The 18,494-nt window shown below is 39.2% G+C and overlaps 2 protein-coding genes across 2 annotated transcripts; both read left to right on the top strand.

Annotated features, from left to right (window-relative positions):
* Positions 1–2,972: 2,972 nt before the first annotated feature.
* On the top strand, positions 2,973–5,866 carry LOC129855099 (ladderlectin-like). The gene is made up of 6 exons (XM_055922425.1): positions 2,973–3,063; positions 3,487–3,574; positions 3,786–3,901; positions 4,315–4,464; positions 5,331–5,445; positions 5,613–5,866. Exons 2-6 carry the CDS (start codon positions 3,499–3,501, stop codon positions 5,702–5,704), a joined length of 549 nt encoding a protein of 182 aa, XP_055778400.1. The 5' UTR covers positions 2,973–3,063; positions 3,487–3,498; the 3' UTR covers positions 5,705–5,866.
* Positions 5,867–14,404: 8,538 nt separating this feature from the next.
* Positions 14,405–17,316, top strand: LOC129855100 (ladderlectin-like). The gene is made up of 6 exons (XM_055922427.1): positions 14,405–14,513; positions 14,939–15,026; positions 15,238–15,353; positions 15,767–15,916; positions 16,783–16,897; positions 17,063–17,316. The coding sequence occupies exons 2-6, from the start codon at positions 14,951–14,953 to the stop codon at positions 17,152–17,154; spliced, it is 549 nt and encodes a 182-aa protein (XP_055778402.1). The 5' UTR covers positions 14,405–14,513; positions 14,939–14,950; the 3' UTR covers positions 17,155–17,316.
* Positions 17,317–18,494: the final 1,178 nt, after the last annotated feature.

Below are 18,494 nucleotides of genomic sequence, written 5' to 3' on the forward strand. Positions count from 1 at the left end.
GTTTTTTAGTTAGGTCAGGGTGTGACATGGGGAATGTATTTGTTTTGTAGTGTCTAGGGGTGTTGTATGTGTATGGGGCAGAGTAGATTGTAGTTGTCTAGTTATGTCTATGGCTGCCTAGATTGGTTCTCAATCAGAGACAGCTGTCATTCATTGTCTCTGATTGGGAGCCATATTTAAGGCAGCCATAGGCAGTAGGCTTTTGTGGGTAGTTGTCTATGTTGTACGTTTGTAGCTTGTGTGTGCACTTACGTCTTTAGCTTCATGATCGTTTGTTGTTTTGGTTTTGTAATAGTGTTCGTTGCGTGTTTTTCCCTTCTCTAAAATAAAAGAGATGTATTTTGCACACGCTGCACCTTGGTCTTCTCTCTCACCCATAGACGATCGTGACAACTGTATACTGCTTGGACTCCGATTAAGGTGTTTACATGTACTATCAATTTGAAAGATTCAACAAAAATCCAGGTGTTTTAATCAGCTTATGCTTACTTCGATCATGACCTCATGATCATTAGGATGCCGATTTTAAGATAAGCAGAGTAAGGCGTTTACATGACTAATGCAATAATCAGTTTAATTTTGAATTGTTAGTGTGCATGTAAACATACTCACTTAGAGAAATGTAGATTATTCTATTTTATAAAACAATAAGGTAACAAACAGAAACAGAAGCCACTGTACTATATACTATGTGCAATGACATGGATAGCATCACAAATCCCTATGGGCCCTGGTCAAAAGTAGCGCTATATCTATATACTTATAAATATGTATACGGTACCAGTCAAACGTTTGGACACACCTACTCATTCCAGGGTATTACTTTATTTTTACTATTTTCTACATTGTAGAATAACATTGAAGAGATCGAAACTATGAAATAACATATGGAATTATGTAGTAACCAAAAAAGTGTTAAACAAATCTAAATATATTTTATATTTGAGATTCTTCAAAGTAGCCATGCTTTGCCTTGATGACAGCTTTCCACATTCTTGGCATTCTCTCAACCAGCTTGATGAGGTAGTCACCTGGAATACATTTCAATTAACATGTGTTCCTTGTTATTTCATGGAATTTATTTCCTTCCTAATACATTTGAGAAAAACAGTTGTGTTGTGACATGGTAGGGTTGGTACAGTATATAGCTCTATTTGGTAAAAGACCAAGTCCATATTATGGCAAGAAATAGCTCAAATAAGCAAAGAGAAACGACAGTCCATCATTACTTTAAGACATGAAGGTCAGTCAATGCAGTCGCAAAAACCATCAAGCTCTATGATGAAAATGGCTCTCATGAGGATCGCTACAGGAAAGGAAGACCCAGAGTTACCTCTGCTGCAGAGGATAAGTTCATTAGATTTACCAGCTTCAGAAATCGGCAATTAACTGCGCGTCACACTGCAGCCCAAATAAATGCTTCACAGAGTTCATGTAACAGACATATCTCAACATCAACTGTTCAGAGGAGACTGTGAATCAGGCCTTCATGGTCGAATTGCTGCAAAGAAACCACTACTAAAGGACACCAATAAGAAGAAGAGACTTGCTTGGACAAAGAAACACGAGCAATGGACATTAGACCTTGGAAATCTGTCCTTTGGTCTGATGAGTTCAAATTTGAGATTTTTGGTTCCAATCACCGTGTTTTTATGAGACGAAGGGTAAGTGAATGGATGATCTTCGAATGTGTGATTCCCACTGTGAAGCATGGAGGAGGAAGTGTGATCGTGTGGGGGTGCTTTGCTTGTGACACTGTCAGTGATTTATTTAGAATTCAAGGCACACTTAAACAGCATGGCTACCACAGCATTCTGCAGCGATTCACCATCCTATCTGGTGTGCACTTAGTGGGACTATCATTTGTTTATAAACAGGACATATTACCCAAAATACCCCTCCAGGCTGTGTAAGGGCTATTTGACCAAGAAGGAGAGTGATGGAGTGCCGCATCAGATGACCTGGCCTCCACAATCACCTGACCTCAACCCAATTGAGATGGTTTGGGATGAGTTGGAATGCAGAGTTAAGGAAAAGCAGCCAACAAGTGCTCAGCATATGTGGGAACTCCTTCAAGACTGTTGGAAAAACATTCCCGATGAAGCTGGTTGAGAGAATGCCAAGAGTGTGCAACACTTTCATCAAGGCAAAAGAGTGGCTACTTTGAGGAATCTCAAATATAACATTTATTTAGATTTGTTTAGCACTTTTTTTGGTTACTACATGATTCCATATGTGTTATTTCATAGTTTTAATGTCTTCACTATTATTCTACAATGTAGAAAATAGTACAAATATAGAAAAACCCTGGAATGAGTAGGTATGTCCAAACTTTTGACTGGTAGTGTATACAAAAATGATAGGGTGTTATTTCGGATACAGCCTTGGTAAGCCCCTGAGGGGTGGAGTGGCCCATCTCTGATGCAGTGACTTTGGGGTGAATACAGTTCATAATTAGCTAACAGACAGACAGCAGGGTTGGCAGCACATTCAAATTTAAGACAGATAATTCAAATTATTACAAAAAATTCCAGAGCTAGCTAGCTAGTTATACTGCAAAAAAAAGTCAACCTAAAGAAATCACAATGATGACAAAGGTTTTTCTGTTAATGATTTGCCTTCTGAATGTCATTGTGTTTCCAAGCCTACGTCCTCATCAGTGCAAATTAGGTAGAATTAAGTAGAATCTTCAGTCGGGCACCTGTGCTCAAGAGAATCTTCATAACAATATTGTAATGCAACGTGCAACACATTAATTTCTTCCAAAACTTGTTAATTTTTGAATTATAAATACAAATGACTACCTTCAAATTGGTATGAACCCAACCCTGTCAAACAGGTAGCTATCGGACAGGTCCAGCATGTCTTGAGCTGGACAGACAGAATGCAAGGGTGTTAAAGGATGAGAGAGAGAAAAAGAGGGAGGGGTCTGACTGGACAGGCCCTTTAAAAACGAGAGTAGGGAGAGGTAGAACTCAACTCACAGGCAGGACAGAGAGAGAGATACCCAGTGAAGACCTCTGAAGATCTCCGAAGAAGTGAAGCTACAACGGAACATTTCAGGTGAGATTTCAACATCTGTTCATCTAATACTGTATCTGAATGCATGCCAAATGGCACCCTATTCCCTATATAGTGCACTACTTTTCACCAGGGCCCATAGAGCATATTTGACCCTGGTTAAAAGTACTGCACTTTATATGGAATAGGGTGCCATTTGGGGACATGGATATTCATATAGTGTGCTAGGCTAATCTTCTCTATGTGGTGGAACAGATGATACTTGGTATTCCTCAGCCCTACATTAGCTGAATCTGCTCTAATGTAATAGTACTGGAATATATCAGATAAGTGGAATGGCTGCGGGTACTCAAAGAGAGGTTTGGGAAACTTACCTACACTCTGAAGTACTCACTGACTTTGACTTGATGGCTTCTCTTTCACTGTCTGTCTTTGTGTGTGTCTCACTCGCTCTTTCTCTCCCAGGAGACTATCACCATGGCGATGTTGACCATTCTTCTGCTTCTCAGCGCTGCCTTTGCACTGGGTGATACCCTAACTCTGGACGAAGCAAGTAAGAGAGTTCACCTCACACTTTACATCATTATTTGTAATGTTGTAGCAGCGGGGTGGTGTGTGTGAGTGTTTGTGTGTGTGGAATGACTGATCTACAAATAATATTGAGTAGTTATTTATGATGCCAGGTGATTTGTAGATCAGTCAGTCTCGACCCACCTTGAAAGTTGGCTGCAATTTCTAACGTGCCCTTTGTCTTCTCCTTACAGATGCTATGGTGGCATCTTCAGCAGATAAAAAAAGCCCATGCCCCATAGGCTGGTTCCAGTTTAATTCACGCTGCTTCATGTTTGTTAAGACTGCAAGGACATGGCCTGAAGCAGAGGTAAAATGCTTACCCTCTTCTGTGAATTAAAGAAGTTCAATTGAAATCAACTTGCTTATTTGTTTTGATGTTACCTTAAAAGGGGATTTTGCCTTATTTTAACAGGCATCATATGGATGTTCAGTACGTAAAATACTGAACCCCCCATTTAAGTTATTGTCTAGTTAGAATTTTCTAGGCTTTGCAATATTTATTTAATGTGTGGAGTCAGAACTCCTGTATATTGGAACCCACAGGCCACGAGTTAAGACAGAGATAAACTAATATCTCGAAGAGCCTATTTCAAAGAACATTAGTTGTGATGGCCAATATTTAATTGTGAGAGTCCAGAACACACATTCTCACAAAGACAGGACAACTGACTAATACCTACAGTATGACATGTCTTTGTCCCTGTCTACGGCTTGCTCTAGCGCCACTGTATGTTCCTTGGAGCAAACCTGGCGTCTGTGCACAGCTCTGTGGAGTCCCAATTTCTACAGGCTGTGGTGTTGATCAAGACTGGCGATTTCCCTCTGACCTGGATTGGAGGATATGATGCTGTTCAGGCAAATGTGGAAAAGGTACCCAATTGTCATATTTGAGTAAAAGTTAAAATACCTTAATAGAAAAAAAATGTAGTTCAATCTGTAATATTCATTTGTCTTCTTCTAACACCTCTTGAGCTATCATATTACGTTACTAAGTTGGGGTAATCCAAAAGTTACATTACTGATTACAATTTTGAACAGGTAACTAGTAATTGTAACAGAATTACATTTAGAAAGTAACCTACAGTACCTAACCCTGGGCATATGGCACTGAATCATACAGTATAATGGTTGTTAAAAGCAGAATTTTATATTCACACAGTGGTTACTTCCATTTAACAACGCTACATGGTTTTGTAACAGTAGGCATCAAGTTACTTTCCGAAATGTTGCATAAATGCTTGAAAGGGCTATTATTTTTACTGAACACCATTAAAGTTTACATATCTCCTAAATGGCTATTTGCTATGTTGCAGCAAGCTAAGGTGAGTCAGTCTGTACATGTCAATGCTGATTTATTGTTTGTTGCATTAACATTTCAAGAGCTGTAGATAATCCAAATAGTTCCCACTGAATCCTAAGGAGCTTTTATGCGAATTTAAAACGGTTATAGTTCAAAAAGTATAAATGATATCTAAAAGCAACAAACAAATTACTGCAAAAAACAACCACTCTTTTTCCCTTCAGATATCATTGCACGTGTAATAGAAGGGCACATGATGTACCACCATTTTTTAACATGCTGCTCAACGCTCCTCAGCTTGGCAACAAAATCAATAACAATGGTGGTGGGGTGGTCAGTGGTGCTGTTTCCCCCCACTGCGGATTCCATCTTTAAACGGTTGTGTTCTAGTTATATGTGATTTCTTTGATACTGAGACCTCAGTTCTTCTCCACAGGACAGGCTATGGTTCTGGAGTGACGGATCCAAATTTGATCACGAGAACTGGGCGAAAGACGAGCCCAATAACTATCAGGGTGCCAGAGAGCCATGTGTTCAGATGAACTTTGGAGGTACAGTAAGCCCACTATCATTCACTGATCCATTCATTAAATTAAATGTTATTCCTAGTAAGTATAACAAATAAATCTGACACACACACACACACTTTTATTTGATTTTTTGTGTGTATATCTGAGTTGATTTGAGAGGTCATTTCTATTCTGTGTTTCCGCTTAAGATAAACATGCCTGGAATGATGAATTATGTGGAAGGAGATTTCCCTCTGTGTGCTCCATAAGGACCTGTTCAATCCATGGAACTATCAACTGAAACCAACAATTCTATTGCGTAGTGTCAGCATCCTATCTGAAAAATCTTTATGGTAAAATCAAATAGTTTATGAAGATTATTTGTTGCTGTAAAATGAAAGTTTAGTTACTTGTTGCAGACAGTTTATGTGGTTTGTTGTTAATAAAACAGGTGTACACATTATTTTCTCTCAGGAGTCATTATTAAACATGAATGATGGTTCCATAATTGTCAAATCCTTTGAGGTGTTTTGTTAAGATAGTCTAGGATCTGGGAGGCTGTTCAGCGGTCATTTAAATTCTTTGATATTTTTTCAATTATTCTTGGAGAATATAATTTATAAATGATTCTCTTGTATAACCCAAAAGGTTGTATTACTCCACAAACAACATGAATGTAAACAAACAATGTATATTGCTTTAAAATAAGTCAAACATGATCATGTGGTTGTCATAGACCGTCAGAGCGCTGTCTATGAATTTGAGAGGTGTTACGTTTCCCTACACCATCCATTCTCTCTATACCAGTAATGGGTCAGCCGTTTGGCTGTTCTTAGAATCACAGAATGTAGCTTTTTGTTTCCAAACTCTCACTGGGTATAGACATGTGTGAGTAGAATATGTGCTTGTTAGAGCCAAATATATTAGAGTTGTATGGAGTGGTGTCATACTCCCAGTGTGACATGTTTATTCCCTCTGTTAACAGCTGTGTAGTATAATTACATCAACATGATCATGGTAATCAACACATTTAGGTTTGTTATTTGCTACTTTGTACTTGCTAAATGCTGAATGAGTGAGAATGTGAATACGATATAGTATAATATAATATTATAGCTTAGCACATCATGTTACATTACATTGTTAAACACAAAAACTGTTTCCAGTGACAAGTTGATGAGAAGACCAGTCAATAGTTATGTTGGGCAGCTGTACTTCAAAGAACATCTGCCAATTGAATATAGACTGAGTGGGACAGTAAGTTTAGTTCGGGGTATTCTACACAAAATGTAGGGTTACTTCTTTATTATGTACAAAACTTCACAATGTAATTTTACTTTAACATCATTATTGAAAGATTATTAATGAGATCCTATGTACGTTATATATCGTCATCAATAATGATGAAAGCCTATGTATAATTGTAGGCTTCATGGGACGCGAACCCTCATCAAATGACACTTGAAGATAACGTGCCAACCACTGGTCTACTAACCCATGTTTATGATAGACAGGAGACAGTACAGGCGGACAGTCTCAGGCGGGATGACATCACAATGGCTACTAGAACTCACCTGCAGCTCACCTCTGCTACATTCCCACCTCCAGGGGGCCCCCATTGATTTTGTTAGTCTCTCTCACTCAAGTATCATATTAACATAGCAAAATGTGTACAATTGCCGGAAATGTGCTTTAAAACTGCAAACATTTCTCTCCACCATATGGCAAAATGTGTACAATTGCAGGAAATGAAATGAGAAAATCTTATCTTCGCCCCATGGCAAACTGCTTGGAATTGCCACAAACTTTCTTTAAACCTGCAACAAATTCCAAAGAAACTGCTACGTTTCTGACCAAGTGCATCATTGAAACAATCTGTCAGTCCCCTCGCTACATTATTACATGTGTGATCCATGTACAAATTGGCACGCGGGAACACGTATGTAAGGTATAACTTTCCCTTAATCAGAATCTAGTTACCAATTCATGATTAACTAGTCCAACACATGAAAATGTTTTAATCAAAGAATAATTCCACAACACAAGCTATTAAAAAATGTCTGCACCACATGTACAGTTGAAGTCGAAAGTTTTACATACACGTAGGTTGGAGTCATTCAAACTTGTTTTTCAACCACTCCACAAATGTCTTGTTAACAAACTATAGTTTTGGCAAGTTGGTTAGGGCATCTACGTTGTGCATGACACAAATAATTTTTCCAGCAAATGTTTACAGACAGATTATTTCACGTATAATTCACTCTATCACAATTCCAGTGGGTCAGAAGTTTACATTCACTAAGTTGACTGTGCCTTTAAACAGCTTGGACAATTCCAGAAAATTATGTCATGACTCAAGAAGCTTCTGATAGGCTAATTGACATCATTTGAGTCAATTAGAGGTGTACCTGTGGATGTATTTCAAGGCCTACCTTCAAACTTAGCGCCTCTTTGCTTGACATCATGGGAAAATCAAAAGAAATCAGCCAAGACCTCAGAAAAAAAATTGGATACCTCCACAAGTCTGGTTCATCCTTGGGAGCAATTTCCAAATTCCTGAAGGTACCACGTTCATCTGTACAAACAATAGTACGCAAGTATAAACACCACGCAACCGTCATACCGCTCAGGAAGGAGACGCATTCTGTCTCCTAGAGATGAACGTACTTTGGTGCGAAAAGTGCAAATCAATCCCAGAACAACAACAAAGGACCGTGTGAAGATGCTGGAGGAAACAGGAACAAATGTATCAATATCCACAGTAAAACGAGTCCGATATCAACCTAACCTCAAGGGCCGCTCAGCAAGGATGAAGCCACTGCTCCAAAACTGCCATAAAAAAGCCAGACTACGGTTTGCAACTGCACATGGGGACATGAGCCGATGAAACAGTACGGATTTTCGGACGTTAGCCTGGCGTGGGTGGCTGGAATCTTTGGCAATTTTTCAGGCTGTAGAATTGCATACCTTTTTCAGGATCTGAGGGCCCATGCCAAATCTTTTCAGCCTCCTGAGGGGGAAGAAGCACTTACGTGCCCTTTTCACAACTGTGCAGGTGTGTGTATACCATGTTAGGTATACACATACGACGACCTGTCACATACGACGAGCGTCAGAGCCAGTGTAATAGGATTCCACCTTCCTCTTTTATTGTCCTTTTGCATGTTTGATGCCTCCTCGGAGATCATAGCGGGTTTTCTTGTACGTGTCCATGTCCATGTCCTGTTCCTTGTAAGCGGTAGCTTTAACCCAGTGCAGATATTGCCTGCAATCCATGGTTTTTGGTTAGGATACGTTTGTATAGTCACTGTGGGAACGACGTCATCTATGCAGTTATTGATGAAGCCCGTGACTGATGTGGTAAACTCCTCAATGCTATCTAAAAAATCCCAGAACATATCCCTGTCTGTACCAGCAAAACAGTCTTGTAGCCTCACGTCTGCTTCATCGGACCACTTTCGTATTGAGCACATCACTGGTACTTCCTGTTTGAGCTTTCGTTTCTAAACAGAAAGCAGGCCTCCACCCAGTAGCCTGCCCTGAACTTAGTCACTGTCACTAGCTGGCTACCACCTGGTTACTCAACCCTGCACCTTAGAGGCTGCTGCCCTATGTACATTGACATGGAACACTGGTCACGTTAATAATGTTCACTCTACTGTTTTACTCATTTCATATGAACAGTATATACTGTATTCTCCTGTATTCTTGTCAATGCCACGTCCGAAAATGTACATATTTCTTAATTCCATTCTTTTACTTTTAGATTTGTGTGTATGGTTGTGAATTGTTAGATATTACTGCACTGTTGGAGTTAGGAACACAAGCATTTCTCTACACCCGCAATAACATCTACTAAATATGTGTGACCAATAACATTTGATTTGATTTGAGAGTTGTGGTCAGATTTGCTGAAGGGAGGCAGAGGGAAGGCCTTATACTGTATGTGTTTCTGTGGGTTGAATATAAGTGTTCAATAAAGTATTGTAGCTTTAAGCCAACAACATATCTTGTATACACTAAGTACAGTTTTACACAGGAAACCTTCAAGACATAGGTTGTATCCCAATGGCAGTATATTCCCTATGACCTATACAGTTCACTACTTTGACCAGAGCCCTATTGCTAGATAATTATGAGGTTTATGATGTTTTTTCACTTATTTTGCACTCCTGCTATCAAAGATATTCACAACGTCTAAACGCTACACTAGAAGAGGTCAGAGGTCAGGCCACTATAGGATCCCGATTGTAGAAGATGGATATGATAGAAGACTGGTCAGGTTATCAAGGGGTAGACTTTAGACCCTATGGTTGTGTCCCACATGGCACCCTATTCCAACCACTTCTTTTGAACAGGGCTCATAGGGCTCTGGTGAGAGGTTCCATTTGGGACATAGAATTCCATCTATTCCATCGTCCTGTTCTTCCTGCAATTCAGAAACTCACCTAGACGACCGGGTGTGGTGAGAGAGGCCTCACACGCACAAAGGCACGCTAGCAATTCCCCCTCTCCTCCCCTCTCTCCTCCTCTCACCCCCTCTTCTCCTCAAAAAGGAATGCTGCTGGTCCAACTGCATATCTACCCCCTAACACTTCAGCCTTAAGACACTGACCCATCACCTGTCCTCCTCCCTTCCCCTCTCATCTCCTCTCCTCATCTCCCCCTTCTCTCTACTCCCCTGGTCCTGCAGCATATCTCCCTTCAGCACCTCAGCCTTAAGACATTGACCCTTCACCCCATCTGTACAACTACAGAATTCATAGAATCAGAATGACAGCCATTCCTGTTGTATTGCAGCCGTGCTGGCTGGACCGGACCGATAGCCTTACAGAAGTTGTTGTTACAGGGTGTAATGTTAGGAATGTCTCATTCATTGATTTTTATCAGAAGCCTGGATAATAAAAAATAATATATTTTTTTAAATAGCCACTACAAACAAATAATAAAGTTAAGTCAAAATTTTCATAGAGCAAATGCAAAGTGCAAAATGTACCATAACCCTAATTTCATTTGAACCTTTTCTTCAACAATAAGTATTATAAAGAGGTGAATATGTATGTATTGCTCAGTTTACTACATTTTCGTTAAAACTAAAGTTTAATACACTTTTTAAAGAGGATTTCAAATTAAATCCCACTGCGAGATTATAATGAGGTTTATGTTATTTTTTGCTCTTTGCACAAAGCTTTTCACTACGATTATGTAAACAGCTAAACTCAATTCACTTGTGCAAAAAAGGGAGGCTTGCGCTGCTGGCATATACACCGATCAAATACAGTGCTGTGAAAAAGTATTTGCCCCATTCCTGATTTCTTATTTTTTTGCACATTTGTCACACTTAAATGTTTCAGATCATCAAACACATTTTTATATTACACAAAGGTAACCAAAGTAAACACAAAATGCCGTTTTTAAGTGATAATTTTATTTATTAAGGGAAAAAAGCTATCCGAACCTTCATGGCCCTATGTGACAAAGTAATTGACCCCCCTTGTTAAATCATGAATTTACTGTGGTTAATCACATTTTTTGGAAAGCTGAGTTCAATTTCACTAGCCACACCCAGGCCTGATTACTGCCAGATTTGTTGAATCAAGACATCCCTTAAATAGAACCTGTCTGACAAAGTGAAGTAGACCAGAAGAGCTCAAAAAGCAAGACATCATGCCACGATCCAGAGAAATTCAGGAACAGATGAGAAACAAAGTAATTGACTTCAATCAGTCTGGAAAGGGTTACAAAGCCATTTATAAAGCGTTGGAACTCCAGCGATCCATGGTGAGAGCCATTATCCACAAATGGAGAAAATCTGGAACAGTGGTGAACCTTCCCAGGAGTGGCCGGCCTACCAAAATTACCCCAAGAGCGCAGCGACGACTCATCCAAGAGGTCAAAAAAGAACCCACAACAACATCTAAAGAACTGCAGGCCTCACTTGCCTCAGTTAATGTTAGTGTTCATGACTCAACCATAAGAAAGAGACTGGGCAAAACTGGCATCCATGGCAGAGTTCCAAGGCGAAAACCACTGCTGACCAAAAATAACAAACGCTCGTCTCACTTTTGGCAAAAAACATCTTGATGATCCCCAAGACTTTTGGGAAAATATTATGTGGACAGACGAGACAAAAGTTGAACTTTTTGGAAGGTGTGTGTCCCATTACATCTGGCGTAAAAGTAACACAGCATTTCAGAAAAAGAACATCATACCAACAGTCAAATATGTTGGTGGTAGTGTGATGGGCTGCTTTGTTGCTTCAGGACCTGGACGACTTGCTGTGATTGGTTGAACCATGAATTCTGCGCTCTACCAAAAAATCCTGAAGGAGAATGTCCGGCCATCAGGACAATGACCCAAAACACACCAGCAAGTCCACCACTGAATGGCTTAAAAAAAACAAAATAAAGGTTTTGGAGTGGCCTAGTCAAAGTCCGGACTCGAATCTAATTGAGATGCTGTGGCGTAACCTAAAAAAGACGGTTCATGCTCAGAAAACCCTCCAATGTGGCTGAATTAAAACAATTCGGATAGCTTTTTACCCTTAATAAATATAACCATCACTTAAAACTGTAATTTGTGTTTACTTGGGTTATCTTTGTGTAATATTTAAATTTGTTTGATCTGAAACATTTAAGTGTGACAAATGTGCAAAAAAATAACAAATCAGGAAGGGGCAAATACTTTTTCACAACACTGTATACTGCTTGGACTCTGATTAAGGTGTTTACATGTACTATCAATTTGAAAGATTCAACAAAAATCCAGGTGTTTTAATCAACTTATACTCACTTAGAGACATGTAGATTATTCTATTTAATAAAAAAATAAGGTAGCAAACAGAAACAGAAGCCACTACTATATACTATGTGCAATGACATGGATAGCATCACAAATCCCTATGGGCCCTGGTCAAAAGTAGCACTATATATATATTTATATATATGTATACGGTACCAGTCAAACGTTTGGACACACCTACTCATTCCAGTGTATTACTTTATTTTTACTATTTTCTACATTGTAGAATAACATTGAAGAGATCGAAACTATGAAATAACATATGGAATTATGTAGTAACCAAAAAAGTGTTAAACAAATCTAAATATATTTTATATTTGAGATTCTTCAAAGTAGCCATGCTTTGCCTTGATGACAGCTTTCCACATTCTTGGCATTCTCTCAACCAGCTTGATGAGGTAGTCACCAGGAATACATTTCAATTAACATGTGTTCCTTGTTATTTCATGGAATTTATTTCCTTCTTAATACATTTGAGAAAAACAGTTGTGTTGTGACATGGTAGGGTTGGTACAGTATATAGCTCTATTTGGTAAAAGACCAAGTCCATATTATGGCAAGAAATAGCTCAAATAAGCAAAGAGAAACGACAGTCCATCATTACTTTAAGACATGAAGGTCAGTCAATGCAGTCGCAAAAACCATCAAGCTCTATGATGAAAATGGCTCTCATGAGGATCGCTACAGGAAAGGAAGACCCAGAGTTACCTCTGCTGCAGAGGATAAGTTCATTAGATTTACCAGCTTCAGAAATCGGCAATTAACTGCGCGTCACACAGCAGCCCAAATAAATGCTTCACAGAGTTCATGTAACAGACATATCTCAACATCAACTGTTCAGAGGAGACTGTGAATCAGGCCTTCATGGTCGAATTGCTGCAAAGAAACCACTACTAAAGGACACCAATAAGAAGAAGAGACTTGCTTGGACAAAGAAACACGAGCAATGGACATTAGACCTTTGTAAATCTGTCCTTTGGTCTGATGAGTTCAAATTTGAGATTTTGGGTTCCAATCACCGTGTTTTTATGAGACGAAGGGTAAGTGAATGGATGATCTTCGAATGTGTGATTCCCACTGTGAAGCATGGAGGAGGAAATGTGATCGTGTGGGGGTGCTTTGCTTGTGACACTGTCAGTGATTTAATGTCAGTGGCTGTGTAAGGGCCATTTGACCAAGAAGGAGAGTGATGGAGTGCCGCATCAGATGACCTGTCCTCCACAATCACCTGACCTCAACCCAATTGAGATGGTTTGGGATGAGTTGGAATGCAGAGTTAAGGAAAAGCAGCCAACAAGTGCTCAGCATATGTGGGAACTCCTTCAAGACTGTTGGAAAAACATTCCGGATGAAGCTGGTTGAGAGAATGCCAAGAGTGTGCAACACTTTCATCAACGCAAAAGAGTGGCTACTTTGAGGAATCTCAAATATAACATTTATTTAGATTTGTTTAGCACTTTTTTTGGTTACTACACGATTCCATATGTGTTATTTCATAGTTTTAATGTCTTCACTATTATTCTACAATGTAGAAAATAGTACAAATATAGAAAAACCCTGGAATGAGTAGGTATGTCCAAACTTTTGACTGGTAGTGTATACAAAAATGATAGGGTGGTATTTCGGATACAGCCTTGGTAAGCCCTTGAGGGGTGGAGTGGCCCATCTCTGATGCAGTGACTTTGGGGTGAATACAGTTCATAATTAGCTAACAGACAGACAGCAGGGTTGGCAGCACATTCAAATTTAAGACAGATAATTCAAATTATTACAAAAAATTCCAGAGCTAGCTAGTTATACTGCAAAAAAAAGTCAACCTAAAGAAATCACAATGATGACAAAGGTTTTTCTACTAATGATTTGCCTTCTGAATGTCATTGTGTTTCCAAGCCTACGTCCTCATCAGTGCCAATTAGGTAGAATTAAGTAGAATCTTCAGTCGGGCACCTGTGCTCAAGAGAATCTTCATAACAATATTGTAATGCAACGTGCAACCCATTAATTTCTTTCAAAACTTGTTAATTTTTGAATTATAAATACAAATGACTACCTTCAAATTGGTATGAACCCAACCCTGTCAAACAGGTAGCTATCGGACAGGTCCAGCAGGTCTTGAGCTGGACAGACAGAATGCAAGGGTGTTAAAGGATGAGAGAGAGAAAAAGAGGGAGGGGTCTGACTGGACAGGCCCTTTAAAAAGGAGAGTAGGGAGAGGTAGAACTCAACTCACAGGCAGGACAGAGAGAGAGATACCCAGTGAAGACCTCTGAAGATCTCCGAAGAAGTGAAGCTACAACGGAACATTTCAGGTGAGAATTCAACATCTGTTCATCTAATACTGTATCTGAATGCATGCCAAATGGCACCCTATTCCCTATATAGCGCACTACTTTTCACCAGGGCCCATAGAGCATATTTGACCCTGGTTAAAAGTACTGCACTTTATATGGAATAGGGTGCCATTTGGGGACATGCATATTCATATAGTGTGTGCTAGGCTAATCTTCTCTATGTGGTGGAACAGATGACACTTGGTATTCCTCAGCCCTACATTAGCTGAATCTGCTCTAATGTAATAGTACTGGAATATATCAGATAAGTGGAATGGCTGGGGGTACTCAAAGAGAGGTTTGGGAAACTTACCTACACTCTGAAGTACTCACTGACTTTGACTTGATGGCTTCTCTTTCACTGTCTGTCTTTGTGTGTGTCTCACTCGCTCTTTCTCTCCCAGGAGACTATCACCATGGCGATGTTGACCATTCTTCTGCTTCTCAGCGCTGCCTTTGCACTGGGTGATACCCTAACTCTGGACGAAGCAAGTAAGAGAGTTCACCTCACACTTTACATCATTATTTGTAATGTTGTAGCAGCGGGGTGGTGTGTGTGAGTGTTTGTGTGTGTGGAATGACTGATCTACAAATAATATTGAGTAGTTATTTATGATGCCAGGTGATTTGTAGATCAGTCAGTCTCGACCCACCTTGAAAGTTGGCTGCAATTTCTAACGTGCCCTTTGTGTTCTCCTTACAGATGCTATGGTGGCATCTTCAGCAGATAAAAAAAGCCCATGCCCCATAGGCTGGTTCCAGTTTAATTCACGCTGCTTCATGTTTGTTAAGACTGCAAGGACATGGCCTGAAGCAGAGGTAAAATGCTTACCCTCTTCTGTGAATTAAAGAAGTTCAATTGAAATCAACTTGCTTATTTGTTTTGATGTTACCTTAAAAGGGGATTTTGCCTTATTTTAACAGCCATCATATGGATGTTCAGTACGTAAAATACTGAACCCCCCATTTAAATTATTGTCTAGTTAGAATTTTCTAGGCTTTGCAATATTTATTTAATGTGTGGAGTCAGAACTCCTGCATATTGGAACCCACAGGCCACGAGTTAAGACAGAGATAAACTAATATCTCGAAGAGCCTATTTCAAAGAACATTAGTTGTGATGGCCAATATTTAATTGTGAGAGTCCAGAACACACATTCTCACAAAGACAGGACAACTGACTAATACCTACAGTATGACATGTCTTTGTCCCTGTCTACGGCTTGCTCTAGCGCCACTGTATGTTCCTTGGAGCAAACCTGGCATCTGTGCACAGCTCTGTGGAGTCCCAATTTCTACAGGCTGTGGTGTTGATCAAGACTGGCGATTTCCCTCTGACCTGGATTGGAGGATATGATGCTGTTCAGGCAAATGTGGAAAAGGTACCCAATTGTCATATTTGAGTAAAAGTTAAAATACCTTAATAGAAAAAAAATGTAGTTCAATCGGTAATATTCATTTGTCTTCTTCTAACACCTCTTGAGCTATCATATTACGTTACTAACTTGGGGTAATCCAAAAGTTACATTACTGATTACAATTTTGAACAGGTAACTAGTAATTGTAACAGAATTACATTTAGAAAGTAACCTACAGTACCTAACCCTGGGCATATGGCACTGAATCATACAGTATAATGGTTGTTAAAAGCAGAATTTTATATTCACACAGTGGTTACTTCCATTTAACAACGCTACATGGTTTTGTAACAGTAGGCATCAAGTTACTTTCCGAAATGTTGCATAAATGCTTGAAAGGGCTATTATTTTTACTGAACACCATTAAAGTTTACATATCTCCTAAATGGCTATTTGCTATGTTGCAGCAAGCTAAGGTGAGTCAGTCTGTACATGTCAATGCTGATTTATTGTTTGTTGCATTAACATTTCAAGAGCAGTAGATAATCCAAATAGTTCCCACTGAATCCTAAGGAGCTTTTATGCGAATTTAAAACGGTTATAGTTCAAAAAGTATAAATGATATCTAAAAGCAACAAACAAATTACTGCAAAAAACAACCACTCTTTTTCCCTTCAGACATCATTGCACGTGTAATAGAAGGGCACATGATGTACCACCATTTTTTAACATGCTGCTCAACGCTCCTCAGCTTGGCAACAAAATCAATAACAATGGTGGTGGGGTGGTCAGTGGTGCTGTTTCCCCCCACTGCGGATTCCATCTTTAAACGGTTGTGTTCTAGTTATATGTGATTTCTTTGATACTGAGACCTCAGTTCTTCTCCACAGGACAGGCTATGGTTCTGGAGTGACGGATCCAAATTTGATCACGAGAACTGGGCGAAAGACGAGCCCAATAACTATAAGGGTGCCAGAGAGCCATGTGTTCAGATGAACTTTGGAGGTACAGTAAGCCCACTATCATTCACTGATCCATTCATTAAATGAAATGTTATTCCTAGTAAGTATAACAAATAAATCTGACACACACACACACTTTTATTTGATTTTTTGTGTGTATATCTGAGTTGATTTGAGAGGTCATTTCTATTCTGTGTTTCCGCTTAAGATAAACATGCCTGGAATGATGAATTATGTGGAAGGAGATTTCCCTCTGTGTGCTCCATAAGGACCTGTTCAATCCATGGAACTATCAACTGAAACCAACAATTCTATTGCGTAGTGTCAGCATCCTAACTGAAAAATCTTTATGGTAAAATCAAATAGTTTATGAAGATTATTTGTTGCTGTAAAATGAAAGTTTAGTTACTTGTTGCAGACAGTTTATGTGGTTTGTTGTTAATAAAACAGGTGTACACATTATTTTCTCTCAGGAGTCATTATTAAACATGAATGATGGTTCCATAATTGTCAAATCCTTTGAGGTGTTTTGTTAAGATAGTCTAGGATCTGGGAGGCTGTTCAGCGGTCATTTAAATTCTTTGATATTTTTTCAACTATTCTTGGAGAATATAATTTATAAATGATTCTCTTGTATAACCCAAAAGGTTGTATTACTCCACAAACAACATGAATGTAAACAAACAATGTATATTGCTTTAAAATAAGTCAAACATGATCATGTGGTTGTCATAGACCGTCAGAGCGCTGTCTATGAATTTGAGAGGTGTTACGTTTCCCTACACCATCCATTCTCTCTATACCAGTAATGGGTCAGCCGTTTGGCTGTTCTTAGAATCACAGAATGTAGCTTTTTGTTTCCAAACTCACTGGGTATAGACATGTGTGAGTAGAATATGTGCTTGTTAGAGCCAAATATATTAGAGTTGTATGGAGTGGTGTCATACTCCCAGTGTGACATGTTTATTCCCTCTGTTAACAGCTGTGTAGTATAATTACATCAACATGATCATGGTAATCAACACATTTAGGTTTGTTATTTGCTACTTTGTACTTGCTAAATGCTGAATGAGTGAGAATGTGAATACGATATAGTATAATATAATATTATAGCTTAGCACATCATGTTACATTACATTGTTAAACACAAAAACTGTTTCCAGTGACAAGTTGATGAGAAGACCAGTCAATAGTTATGTTGGGCAGCTGTACTTCAAAGAACATCTGCCAATTGAATATAGACTGAGTGGGACAGTAAGTTTCGTTCGGGGTATTCTACACAAAATGTAGGGTTACTTCTTTATTATGTACAAAACTTCACAATGTAATTTTACATTAACATCATTATTGAAAGATTATTAATGAGATCCTATGTACGTTATATATCGTCATCAATAATGATGAAAGCCTATGTATAATTGTAGGCTTCATGGGACGCGAACCCTCATCAAATGACACTTGAAGATAACGTGCCAACCACTGGTCTACTAACCCATGTTTATGATAGACAGGAGACAGTACAGGCGGACAGTCTCAGGCGGGATGACATCACAATGGCTACTAGAACTCACCTGCAGCTCACCTCTGCTACATTCCCACCTCCAGGGGGCCCCCATTGATTTTGTTAGTCTCTCTCACTC

Source organism: Salvelinus fontinalis, chromosome 5, assembly GCF_029448725.1.
Source record: "Salvelinus fontinalis isolate EN_2023a chromosome 5, ASM2944872v1, whole genome shotgun sequence".
Lineage (NCBI taxonomy): Eukaryota > Metazoa > Chordata > Actinopteri > Salmoniformes > Salmonidae > Salvelinus > Salvelinus fontinalis.